Genomic DNA, 12,819 nt, shown 5'->3' on the forward strand with positions numbered 1-12,819 from the left:
GAGCGAGAGTGGAGAGAGCGAGATTTTCAGTGAGAAAGTGGGAGAGAGCGAGAGTAGCCTCATGAGCGAGATCCTCCTCATGAGTGAATCTCGCTAATTTTGTGATGAGGATCTCGCTTTAGAAGAAAATCTCGCTAGAAATGAGGATCTCGATCATGAAGATCCTCATGAGCGAGATCCTCATTGTTTTTTTTTTTTTTTATGGAAATATGTTATTTCTATTTACTTGACTTTACTATTTGTATTAACTTGGCTTTACTACCAACGTGTCTGCTACTTACTTTCAACTAACACTCAAATTAATTTCACTCTTTAATTAATGAGGTTAAATTAATTCCACTCTTTAATAAATGCACCCAACTCTCTCCAACAACCACTTCTTTCTCCCTCTTCTATTTATAGATGACTTCCCACTCATACATTTTATATTTCCACTGTCTTTCTCCACTATATTTCCACTGTCTTTTTCCACGTTTCATATTTCCACTGTCTTTCTCCACTAAAAAAGGTATGCTTTTGTTGGTTACTTTTTAGTTCAATTTATTTTTTTGTTGTTGGTTACTTCTTAGTTCAATTTATTTTATTCTATTTTTAATCTAACTATATTATTTTGTGTTTCTTGTGGGGTCTAAACTAATTGCACAAATCATTCCTAATTAGTTTGAGGAGGTTTGTTATTTTGAGGTTCAGAGTATCTCCCTTTTTTTAGGACTTATTTTTTTTATGGAAATATGTTATTTGTTAATTGTTTGTCACATTTTTTTGAAATACTAGTTCACAATTTTTTTTTTATTAATGGTTGGCGACATTATATTTTTTAATCTGATACTTCTCAATTTTTTTATGAATTATGGGTAAAATAGTACTATTGTGTAATTTTTTTTTATCTAATAATAAGTTCATTTCAATGGGTGAAAAACAATAAGGATCTCGCTAATGATGAGGATCTCGCTCATGAGGGGGATCTCGCTTATGAAGAGCGAGATCCTTCTCATGAGCGAGATCCTCATTAGGAAATAACACTATAAATCTAAATTATAACCCAATATGCCCAATACCGACGCTTGACATCGTTTGCTATTCTTTCTTAAGCATGAAACATAATCTGCCAAATACCTTACCCTTTCAGGAATAACTTGTGTATCCCTTTCCCTATAAAGATGGATACTGTTGAAGACCTCTTTTCGATCATGAGAATTATTTCGCATTCTCAAATACAATTGTTCATAACACTAACCACGTTATTGGACAACTACCGAAGGATAGAGAGACAACCGACATATGCTAGGCACTACATTAGGCAGTTGACCTTCTTTCGCCTAATTTACGAGAGTGACTTGGCATGTCGTGAAAGCACCCGAATGGATAGATGTACCTTTACGATTCTATGTAATATGCTACGGTCGACTGGTTGTTTGGAACGAACAAGATGTATGGACGTCGAAGAGATGGTTGTGATATTCCTATACATTCTTGCACACGATGTCAAGAATCAAGTGGTACGCATAAACTTTTCGAGGTCTGATGAGACAGTTTCGAGATATTTCAACACAGTTCTTAGGGCAGTCTTACAACTTCACACTGTTTTGTTAAGAAAACTAGAACCGATCACAAATACATGCACCGATGGAAGATGGAAGTGGTTTCAGGTACAAAAAGTACTCAGTTTTTTATATGAATACGCCATAAATATGCATGCAACGATAGATTTTTTTTTTTTTAATTCATTATGATCACTTGAGAGAAACATAATTGTCTAGGTGCGTTAGAGGGCACATACATTAAAGTGAATGTTAGTGTCGTCGATCACCTCGATATAGGATGAGAAAGGGAGAGATTGCCACAAACGTTCTTGCGGTGTGTGATCAAAGTGGGGAGTTCGTCTTCGTTTTGCCAGGGTGGGAAGGGTTCTGCAGCCGATTCAAGGGTTCTTAGGGATACGGTTTCGCGACCGTACGGATTAAGGGTTCTAAAGGGTATTATAATAGCCGTATACATTATTTAAACATGCGTACCTGCCACAACACATGTGAATGACATTTCGAAACGTGTACAGGATACTATTACCTATGTGATGTTGGATACCCCAACGCTGAAGGATTCTTGGTGTCGTACAGAGGGGAACGATACCATCTCTCTGATTGGCGTGGAGTAGGAAACGCACCGACAATTGCAAGAGAATTTTTCAACATGAAACATTTTTCAGCAAAGAACGTTATCGAGCGAGCGTTTGGGTTGCTAAAGGGGCGGTGGGCTATTCTTAGGGGAAAATCATTCTACCCAATACAAGTCCAATGTCGAATAATAACTGCATGTTGCCTTATTCACAACTTGATCACAAGGGAGATGGGAATCGGTGCAATGCTTGACGTGCTCGATGAGGAGAATTCTGCATCAGTTGGTCTTGATAGGGATCATATTGAATTTGTTGAATCATCAGAGGAATGGACCAAGTTCAGGGATGACTTAGCAGTTGAAATGTTTACTCAATGGCAAAGAGCCTGATTATTCAATGTTCATTGCTTACTTTTCTTTTACTACTGAATGGAATTTAATTATGGAACATTCCAAGTATGGCGTGAAAATTTTTTGTGCCAAGACTCTGTGTGAACAAGTTAAATTGGAACATATAATTTCAACAGTTTATCCTTTGTTTGTGCATTTGTTTAATTTATAGCATCTTTTCATTCAACAAACGTATGCATGCAGCATAATGGCAGGTAATGGTAAGAGGTCTAAACACATATGGTCGAAGGTGGAGGACGCTAAGTTGGTGGAAGCTCTATTGTATTTGGTGGAGACCAGTTTGAGGTCCGATAATGGGACGTTTCGACCAGGTTGCCTACAACACTTAGAGCGAATTCTGCATGAGAAAGTGCCTAGGTGCGCACTAAATCAAAACACCATTGAGTGCAAGGTGAGGAGTCTGAAGAAACAATACAACGCAGTATCAAAGATGTTAAGTCAGTCGGGGTTCGGCTGGAACGAGGAGTTCAAATGTGTCCAGGTCGAGAGGGAGATTTTCGATCTTTGGGTTCGGGTAAGATTCTAGAAAAAAAAATGTACGGATACGTGTTATAATATAAATATTAATAATGTATATGTGTATCAATGCAGAGTCATCTCAATGCGAAGGGGATGTGGAACAAGCCATTCCCACATTACGATGACCTCTCCACCATATTTGGGAAAAACAGAGCAGTAGGGCAATCAAGTGAGGACCCATACGTGATGGCGACAAATGCATTCAGAGAGTTTGAAGATGAGATTCGATTTGGATCACAGGACTGTCACATCCCTGAGGTTTGCCATACAGAATCACCATTAAATCAAGATGAAATAGATGAAGAGTCAGCAGAGCAATCTACAGGTAGAGCAAGTGTACCTACAAAGTCATCTCGAGGCAGTAAGAGGAAGAGGTCATCATTCCAAGCTGAAATGATCGACATCATGAGATCGACTGTTGAAATACAAAGCACACGCATGGGTAGACTTGCATCGTGGCAAAAGGAGAAGTATGAGCTGGAGTTCGGGCGTTGGAAGGAAGTAGTAAATGCCATATACAACATTGATGGCCTGGATAAGGATGATCAGGTCACCCTTATTGACCTCGTTGTCACAGACATTCAGAAGACAGATTGCTTCCTTGCAGTACCAGAACACGCACGGAAGAGGTACTGCCTCCGTCTACTAGGAAGAAACATGTAGACTGACCACACCCCTATATTTTATTTATAGTTCTTTTGGATAACAGCAAATGGACAATGGACTGTCATGTCGAAAAGAGTGATAACTTTTGCATACTTGAAAATATGTAATTTTTGTATTTGTAAATATAACTAATATTATAAGTATCGAAAAGAACATATATTTTGTGAATTTTTTTGGATATATATACATACAAACATTCAATATGAAGTATATATACCTTCAATATATATACATACAATATACCAATTAATTGAGCAGCAATATGAAATATATTTTGTTGGTATGTTTTATCGATTGAAGAGAATTAGAATTATTACAGTTTTTGAAAAGAATATATGAAAAATAATCTATTATGTTCTACAAATTGAGAAAAAAAATTGAGATCGTCCAGTTTTTGTCATAAATGATTTAAGAAAATACGTGTATATTTGAAAATTAATCAACAATAGCAAAGCATAAAACTAAAAAAATAAAAGAATGAAATAAAAAACAAACAGAAAAAAATAGAACTAATCTCATTCACAAAAAAACTGCATCAGATCCTCCAACTCAACTCAACTCAACTCTGCACAACAAACACAGACAATAATTACTACTCAACTCAACTCTGCATAACAAACATAGACAATTTAATTCCCCAAATAATTTAACTCTCCATATAATAATTACCAACTCAACTCAACTCAACTCTCTACTTTTATCACATACCAAACACACCCTTACTGATTTAAAATCTTGTAACCTTAAATGCATCCACTCATAACGAGCTTTAGAAAAAATAATTTTTTTTTTTTTATGATCATCTCTTTCTTTCAAATTTTTCTACAAGACAAATGGATTTTTTATTGTAAGATACTCCATTTTCAATCTCTCTTGGAGATGATGACGAAGGAAAATCACAGTTTTTGCTTGTTCTGATTGAATGTCGTATTTCCTTCTCTAATAGTCTCTCCAAGATTCATAGTATCCAAGTTGATTTCGGCATCAAACACCCATGACAAATAATTATTGTGGTCAATATCAAGGGCGACAAATTCTAATTTTGTGAGATTTATCATGACAACACTATCATAAAATATTGTATTTATATTAGAAATTTAATAGATATTAAATATGCAAAATAACATTAAATTTATTAATTATAACGAAGAGGGAAAAACCAACATGCCTTTAGGACTTACCTTTAGCGGGAAAAACAATAGGAGCTTATGCTGATAACGTGTTGTAAAATTGAGGAGCACAATGGTAATATGGATATGGAGATAATATAATATAATAAAATATAAATATAATAATAAATAAATAAACATATAAAATAAAATAAAACAACTAAAATTATGAAAATTGGATAATATAAAAACTGAGTGGAATTTTGAAGTGGATTTCTCACCACTTGTGTTATTTCAATATCCACCAAATGTTATTATTTATAGACAAAGTGACAAGTAGGATATGGTACACTTTGGACACTATGCATAACTGGTTGAATGACATATGGAAAAATGACATTTGGCATTGGACACTAAGCATAGGCATCTAACACTTATTTATAATAAATTATGAATTGTGTATCCATTTTAATTCAATATCTGCTAATTCACCTATTGATTCTAGCAGAAATTTAATTCAATGCCATTTTTCCAAAATTTTATCAATTTGGCATTAAAAACCATTGTTTTAGTTCCTAAAAGTATTTAGCAAAATAAAGGTGAAGTAAAATGCCAACAACCAGCCAAAATACTAAACAACCGAAATCTTGAATGCAAAATGACTTTTGAGTTTTATAGAAAATTGTTTTACCATCTAATTCAAAATTGAAACCCTACATTTTTTAGCGTGACTACTTATTTGGCAACTTAATCATCTAAAATTTCAAGTCATCTCATCATTTTGTTTAAGAGTTAACAAAATTTTAATAATATGGACCAAAGTATTAAAAGTTCAGTAACTAGAATAGACATTTTAAAAAGTTTAATAACCAAAATAGAATAAACTTCAAAGTTTAGAGACCAAAATAAGATTTAAACTTTTTATGACATTTGAAACGAGAACTAATTAGAGTGTTATAAGGGTACTTTCATTCTCAGAGCTCAAACTGACCATTGAAATTGCTCATTTTCTATAACAATAAGCTCCAATTGCATTATAGGTAAAAAGTAAAACTATCACGGACATATTTCAGCGGAACGTGTTTTATTCGATTAAAGTAGATAACTTTTAGATCTCTCTCTAAAGTTCTGTTTGGTGACTATTTGATTTTTCATTTTTTATTTTTAAAAATTAAGTCTATTTCCTCTCAATTTCTCCCAATTTTCATCTATTTTGTGTTAAAAGAGTTGAATTTTGAGTCAAATTCTAAAAACTAAAACAAGTTTTTTAAAATTAACTTTTAGTTTTCAAAATTTAGCTTGTTTTTTTAAAAACATTAGTAAAAAGTAGATAATAAAGCAAAAAAATTTAGAGGTAGAATTGATATTTATAAGATTACTTTTTTAAAAATTACAAACTAAAAATCAAATGGTTATCAAATGAGTAAAACTTCAAGTGATAATAACTTCTTATAAAATTATATGGAAATTGATGATGAAGTTTAGGAGTTAAAACCTTCAGTTAATACATTGGGTAGATTAAATATTGAGAGATCAATGAAATTGGCAAAGAATATAACTCCCTGCAAGGAAAAGCAAAAAATGAAAATAACTTTTATATGTGAAAAAGATGCATCAAATTTCCTCTGAAAGATGAGCCAAGCAAGAATGATTCACTTCCTCTTTCCAACCAATTCTGACCCCTTTTGGCAAGCAAAGAACCTGACATCTTCCATTAAAATGCTTTCAACAAAATCCCAACTCTCCACAGGATGAACATTAAACTCTAAAAACTCATTCTCCTCGAATTTCATCATCATCTCAAAAACCTTCTTCCATATAGACATGAAGGCGATTGCAGCACCGATTTTGTTCTTTAATTTCTGCATATGCATCGTCATTTTTGGAATCGGTGGCTGGGTGATGAATCACACTATGGATAATGGATTTGTTATTGGTTTGAACTTTAAATTCTCTCTCTGTTTTCTCATCTTTCTGCTGATCTTCTTTCAACTTTAGTGGTAATGGTAATGTTGTGCAAACTTTTCATTTATCAGGTGCAGGATTTGAAGTTCCTCAGTATTTTTCTCCAATTTTCTTCCAAATTGGGAACTCTGCCACTGGGTTCTTTGTTATTTTTGCTTTGATTGCTGCTGTTGCTGTTGTTGCATCTGCCATCTCTGGAAGCTTTTATTTTCGTTTTTCGGACTCCAGCAACCTGCCCCCCGCCGCTTCAACAGCACTCATCGCCTGCTTTCTAACTTTTCTCGCTATGGGGTATGCAAGTTTAAATCTTATTTTGACTCTAGAACTTGTGTATTTATTTCATCTTCATCGAAACTTGCATCTCTAGTCAATAATAAACTTCACATAACAAGCTATAAGTCGTACTCCTCAACATGGTACGAACAGTTGAAATACAGTTGTGTCAAAGGGGACATGGTCCAAACATCTGGGAACTGAAAACCTATATAAAAGTTTGAATCTTTTCAAAATGGATTATAACTAGAATGAATGTCACTGATGCAGGTTCGCTTGGAAAGAGATTGCCCTGACTGTCACCAGTGGCCATCTGGTGAGGAACCTAAAAGCTTCTGTTGTTTTCCTCTCTTTTCTTTTCCCTTTTAGCAAACCATGTTTCAGTTCTCCAAAGTGCTTCACAGAGTAATGGAAGCTACGAAGCCAATGTTGAGTATTTTTTGTGTTTTTCTTATGCAGATTGCGTTGGAGGCTTTCCTGATTATCCTTTCAGTTACGCAATTTGTTTATACCGCAATCATCGTGTGGACCTCAACCGGCTAGTAGATTCTAGAAATAGAGTTCGCTGAATGCTTAGTTTGTGGGTTTGTCTTCAATTTTCTTTTCATTCTTTTTTTTTTCTCAACCTCAAATCTTGGTTGCAATCATGTAAAATGGAAGAAACTTGCAATGCATTGGCAGATGAAGCAAAGAAGATAATATGAGAATTGGTGTGCAAAAAAAGAATAAAATTTCAATGACTTTGATGTCTTCATTTGCTCCATAATAGTTTCAACAGTATGCACACAAATTTTGCAAGTCTAAGTACCACTAAACTAACAGAAAATAGTGAAAAAGAGAAGAAAAAATATGTCAATATCAGTAGAAAACGAAGTTGCTGTGCAAGATTTCCACAGATGAATAAACCATGTATAAGTGATGGAAAAAGCATTGCATAAGTTGAGAGAATTCATTCGGCCAAGCAATAGCAGATGTCATATGAATATGAAAGTAAAAGGTGATAACTGCTTATCGACACAATCAAAGCATTTATGATAATATAATTGCAAAACGTCAGACTAATACAAAATCGAGAACATCATGCTCCAAAAAAAACTCACTGTAAGACAAAAAAAAAAACATGTAGTAAGGGAATGTCACCATGTTTGCTAGCTTCTAAATCCAAGAATATGATCTACCTTAGGCTGGGCTCATCAAGTTCGATGACTATCCTATCATGCGCTTGTAAAGACCCTTGCTGTTTAAACCTTCACCCCTCCTGTGAAGAATTTTCATTCCTGCCTCAACATAAAACACATTATCTGAGTGCCAATGCCAACCAGATTTTGGATTGTATTGTTCGAGAAAAGAAACCATTAATAGAGTGCGTATTTAAGTTGTTCAAATGGAAATTTGACATTGTAGGCATACTAGTCGATTCTAATATTGACTATAAAGCATTTGTCATAAAGGAACCACCAGTCTGGTAGATAATAATATCATCAAACCATAACAGGATGGAATGTGAAATATGAAATACTGAATCTCTTCCATTCAGCATTTATAAAGCTGAATCTCACACACCCCTTATACACAGATTAGTAAATGGAAATATTCTGTAGATTCCGGGATTTGACAAGATGTACACATTAGAACTTCTTTTCTTCCTTTCATAACAATTAAATTTTCAATCGTAAACAACTTCATGATATGAGCAGCGCTTATTAATGGACAAGGTAAAAGTTGATAAACAAAAAGTTTAGGTTCTAACCCTATATATAGAAACTGTAATTATCGGTCCGAGCTGGTAAATACATCACATAAACCACAGCAACTCAACCATGAGGTCCTTTGTGGCACTGGTGGCCTTGACCCAATCAACGGCTGCATGGAAATTGAAAAACAAAAGCCTCATTTCTCAAGGAAGAATAAACATATGATATGCAGCTATGTTAAGCAATAACATGAAATTGGAAAAAACCTGATCTTCAGATTCAGGTTTGGAATTTTTTGCACTTTCAGAATTTTTGGCATGTGCTGCAAAATTATTAGTTCCTGTCATACCAACAATGGCAGTAATACTTTCAGTCTAAATTTTCCAGATGCAAATTCAAAGGCATCAGAAGAAGAAGAGCCCTTATTAAACAGCTTCACCTGATAAGTGTAAATTTCTATCTTCATTTGGTTTTGATGATAGATCCCTTGGAGCTGTCACTAGCACATATGTAACTCCATCTGTTGTGGAGAAGGGGGTTGTCTCTAACTTTTTCGAAACAATCATATCAGGTGTGGCAGTATTTTCAACAGATGCACTTTCAGCAATGCTGATAGTTTCCTCAGATGCCGAGAGCTCTGGTGTAATCGAGTCAACAATAGAGGCAGCAGTTGGCACAACCAAATCATTGGTCTTCCCATCCAGTACCTATCCATCCACCTTGTAAATTTTTAGAGTTGCAAATTAATCTTGCTGACAAAAATATGTTGCAATTTAAACTTTAGAAACTGGATTACATACCTCAGGTTTCTTTGTTGGATCCACAGACTCATCATCTGAACTACTACTGCTATGATCGTCAGCACGTGATCCTTTCACAGACTCATTCTGAACATTACCATTTTTTCTCTCAGATACAAGTCCTACTTTCTGATTAGTCCCTACATTGCTCGAGACCCCAGCATCGGACGAGCTGCTCTCTTGTATTTCCTTACTCCCCTCACCAAATGGATTACTGTGGCTTGGGTGATTCTGAGAAGCTGGGGAATCAATCTCACCACTGTCACTTCCCTTATCATCTTGGTTCTTAGCATCCTCATTTCCTGACATGGAAAATTACAATCAGAAGAATTCAAAAGAGAATTATGTAAATCCCCAGGTGGAAAAAGCGTAAAGTTATCTCAAAGGGCTTTGTATGTATGATGTAAATTGAAATGAAACAACTCACTGTAATCAAGTTTAAGTCAAATCATACTATCCAAAACAATCAAAGAACTGAAGTTTAAAATACCCCAAGAGTCAGCTTGCTAAATAAATCAGTAACAGAAGTTCTCAAACCCAACAGTATAAAAATTAAAAATTTCAACCAAAAGCCATACCAAAGGGGAAAAAAGAATTAAAAATTGCGATTGATCAGACAGAGAAGCGAGATTAATTCATGAAGCGTCCCAAGAGGGGGAAAGTCAAATTAAAAAACAGAGTCATAATAAAGAATAGCTGAAATTTGAATCTACCGACAAAGGTAAATTGGTTTAAACAATAATAACAAGAAAGGATATGTGGGCAGATTCAAATTACAAGGGTTCAAATAAAAACCAAATGTAATCTAAACGAAATAAGATCTCAAAAGCAAAAGGAAGACATCACAGGAAAAACCCACTTCAGAAATTACATTACATTACATATACAAGGAGTGGAGGAGGGATTTGAATCGTCAGGAGAAGGAGAATGAAAAGATGGGGTTAAATTGGAAAATGATGAGGATTGTACCTTGAGAAGGATTGATATGAGCTTCCAATTCCTTCTTTTTCTTGGCAGCTTTTCGCTTCTTAGCGCCTGAGGGCATGATGAACAAAAGCAAAGGAAGGGAATAGAAACTTGGAGGCTCCGCAGCCTCAGAATGGATTTGAACGAGAGAAAACTTGTGAGGTGCGTTATAAAAAAAAAACAATGAAAAAGAAAAAGGATATGGCAGAGGAAAGGACAGGTGGGGATGACGATCTGGAGGTTCACTCACTCACTCACTCCCTAAATTTGCTGAAGCGCCAATTGAGATTCCCAATCCCTATGCCCTCTCATAATCTCTTCTCATTTCCCCCAATATTAAAAATCACACACAAAAAAAGAAAAAGAAAAAAATATTCGATTTTTATCCCTATGCTCTGGTTGGGTAGGTGAGCTTCAGGTGATTTAAATCAAATAAAAACAATAAAATGAAAAACATTAGTAGTACTCAATGTTTAAAATGCTCATGTCCACGAAAATATCAAAATCTTAATTTTATAAAAATTTCGATAAAATTATTGATCAAATTTCGATTCGATAGATATTTTTGAATTTTTTAAATAAATTTAAATTATAAAATAAATATTATATGATTATTAAACAAGTTAACATATCTATTATTTATATTACATTTACATTAGTGATATTTTGTTGCTTAATTATTATGTTTCATGGATTTTTCTAAGATATAATGAAAATATCAATTCACTCCTTATATCGATAAATATCGATGGAAATATTAAGATGTCGATGGAAATTTAATACTATGGTAGTACTAGTTGCATTCATCTTTGTATCAATTCTTTAAATTATGAAAGGTAAAATTAATTAATTTTTTTTTAAAGGAAAAAGTTTGTCACTTGACAACGTATATTGATTGGGCTATCGCACAAATTAGATGGGTGTAATTCGAAATGCACTCAGTTATTTTTCTAAAAAAGTTTTAAGAGATATCGTGTAATTGTGTTAGAGGATATTTATTCCATTAAGAATATATTTAAATTTATTTTTTTAAGTGTCTAAATCTTTTTAATTTAAAAATACTTAAATGTTAATCCAAATAAGTCTAACAGTTAGAGGATCAAATTCTTTATCCAACAAAGAAATAAAGAGAAACAACATTACATATTTATTGTCATTGGTCAAATGTTCCAATCATTACACTCACATTTGATCTGTTCTAGTAAAAGTTGGGAGTTTATTTAAAAGATGTTTGGGATATGAATTCAATATATTAAGATAGAGATTATTAAGTCGAATCGGTTCACCCTATTTTAGAAAAAATGTAATTATTTTTTTCTTTTCTTTAAAATAAATTATATGATAAAATAACGATTTAGGTAAAATATTGAATCTTATGAATTTATGTAAGCTGTCAAACTTGTCAAAGGTACAAGATATTATCTTCGACATAGCTCATATGATTAAGATATATATTTATAAGTAAAAGGCTAGAAATTTAGATGATCTAATCGTAATAATAAGTTCTAGAAAAAAAAACTTACAAAGTAGGTTTAAATTTAAGTCTTAAGCCAAACAAATCTATGTTTAAACTTTATAAAATTTGAAAAGTAATTTTAATAAGAAAAAGCAATTAAGATTAATATATTTTAGGAAGAAGAATGTGTGGATGTGGGGGAAGTTAGAATCTGTGTGGGACATTTTAAGAAATGAAGAAACATTATATTATGAAAAAAATATAATAAGTAGAGATATAAATACAATGAAATTTTGGTCCCCAATTTTAATGAAAGAAAAATCCAAGAAAAAAGGGGACGGATGTGAGTGATTGGGAATTTGCCATGTTCGAGTGTCACTATTTTTGTCATTATATAATCTCAAGGACACTATTTTTTGGAAAAAAGAAAAAAGAAAAAAAAAACCCCAAAAAATGTTATGAATTGTCTTTGTTACTAGATTTTGACATCATTTTACCGAGTTGTTTGTTTGGTAGGAATCCAAGATTCTGATAAAATGGGTTATTATATTTATTTTACGGTAATATAAAGATACAAAATTATCGAACATCCTAAGATGTCTTCGCGAATGATATCTCGAGAGTTTTGGATGTCTTTCTGAAATATAGTTTTATAGATTCTCATGGTGATGACATCCACTTTTTATTTTTTAACCTTTAAATATATATCATTCTTCTTTATTTTCATTTTATAATTGAAATAAAAATCGTGAGCTATATATTTCACTTTCTTTAGTTATATTATATTTTTTTAGTGTTGTTTTGGAAAGACATTCAAATTAATATTTATTTTTATAGAAAATTAA

The 12,819-nt window shown here is 33.2% G+C and overlaps 4 protein-coding genes across 4 annotated transcripts; 3 read left to right on the top strand and 1 right to left on the bottom strand.

Moving 5' to 3' along the window:
- The first annotated feature begins 1,448 nt into the window (after positions 1-1,448).
- LOC150036984 (uncharacterized) lies at positions 1,449-2,505 on the top strand. The gene is made up of 3 exons (XM_090311836.1): positions 1,449-1,649; positions 1,898-1,976; positions 2,057-2,505. The coding sequence occupies exons 1-3, from the start codon at positions 1,449-1,451 to the stop codon at positions 2,503-2,505; spliced, it is 729 nt and encodes a 242-aa protein (XP_090167962.1).
- A 208-nt stretch (positions 2,506-2,713) lies between these two features.
- Positions 2,714-3,708, top strand: LOC150036985 (uncharacterized). Its single transcript, XM_090311837.1, has 2 exons — positions 2,714-3,040; positions 3,118-3,708. The coding sequence occupies exons 1-2, from the start codon at positions 2,714-2,716 to the stop codon at positions 3,706-3,708; spliced, it is 918 nt and encodes a 305-aa protein (XP_090167963.1).
- A 2,806-nt stretch (positions 3,709-6,514) lies between these two features.
- On the top strand, positions 6,515-7,808 carry LOC120073380 (membrane protein PM19L-like). The gene is made up of 4 exons (XM_039026205.2): positions 6,515-6,756; positions 6,857-7,076; positions 7,329-7,374; positions 7,518-7,808. Exons 1-4 carry the CDS (start codon positions 6,645-6,647, stop codon positions 7,599-7,601), a joined length of 462 nt encoding a protein of 153 aa, XP_038882133.1. The 5' UTR covers positions 6,515-6,644; the 3' UTR covers positions 7,602-7,808.
- Positions 7,809-8,066: 258 nt separating this feature from the next.
- LOC120073379 (uncharacterized) lies at positions 8,067-10,965 on the bottom strand. The gene is made up of 6 exons (XM_039026203.2): positions 10,522-10,965; positions 9,553-9,854; positions 9,192-9,459; positions 9,019-9,092; positions 8,809-8,921; positions 8,067-8,335 (listed from the first exon to the last, which is right to left on the bottom strand). The coding sequence occupies exons 1-5, from the start codon at positions 10,595-10,597 to the stop codon at positions 8,829-8,831; spliced, it is 813 nt and encodes a 270-aa protein (XP_038882131.1). The 5' UTR covers positions 10,598-10,965; the 3' UTR covers positions 8,067-8,335; positions 8,809-8,828.
- Between the last annotated feature and the right edge of the window lie 1,854 nt (positions 10,966-12,819).

The sequence above is a fragment of the Benincasa hispida genome, chromosome 3 (genome assembly GCF_027475165.1).
Source record: "Benincasa hispida cultivar pf3 chromosome 3, pf3_genome.v1.1, whole genome shotgun sequence".
In the NCBI taxonomy this organism is placed as follows: Eukaryota; Viridiplantae; Streptophyta; class Magnoliopsida; order Cucurbitales; family Cucurbitaceae; genus Benincasa; species Benincasa hispida.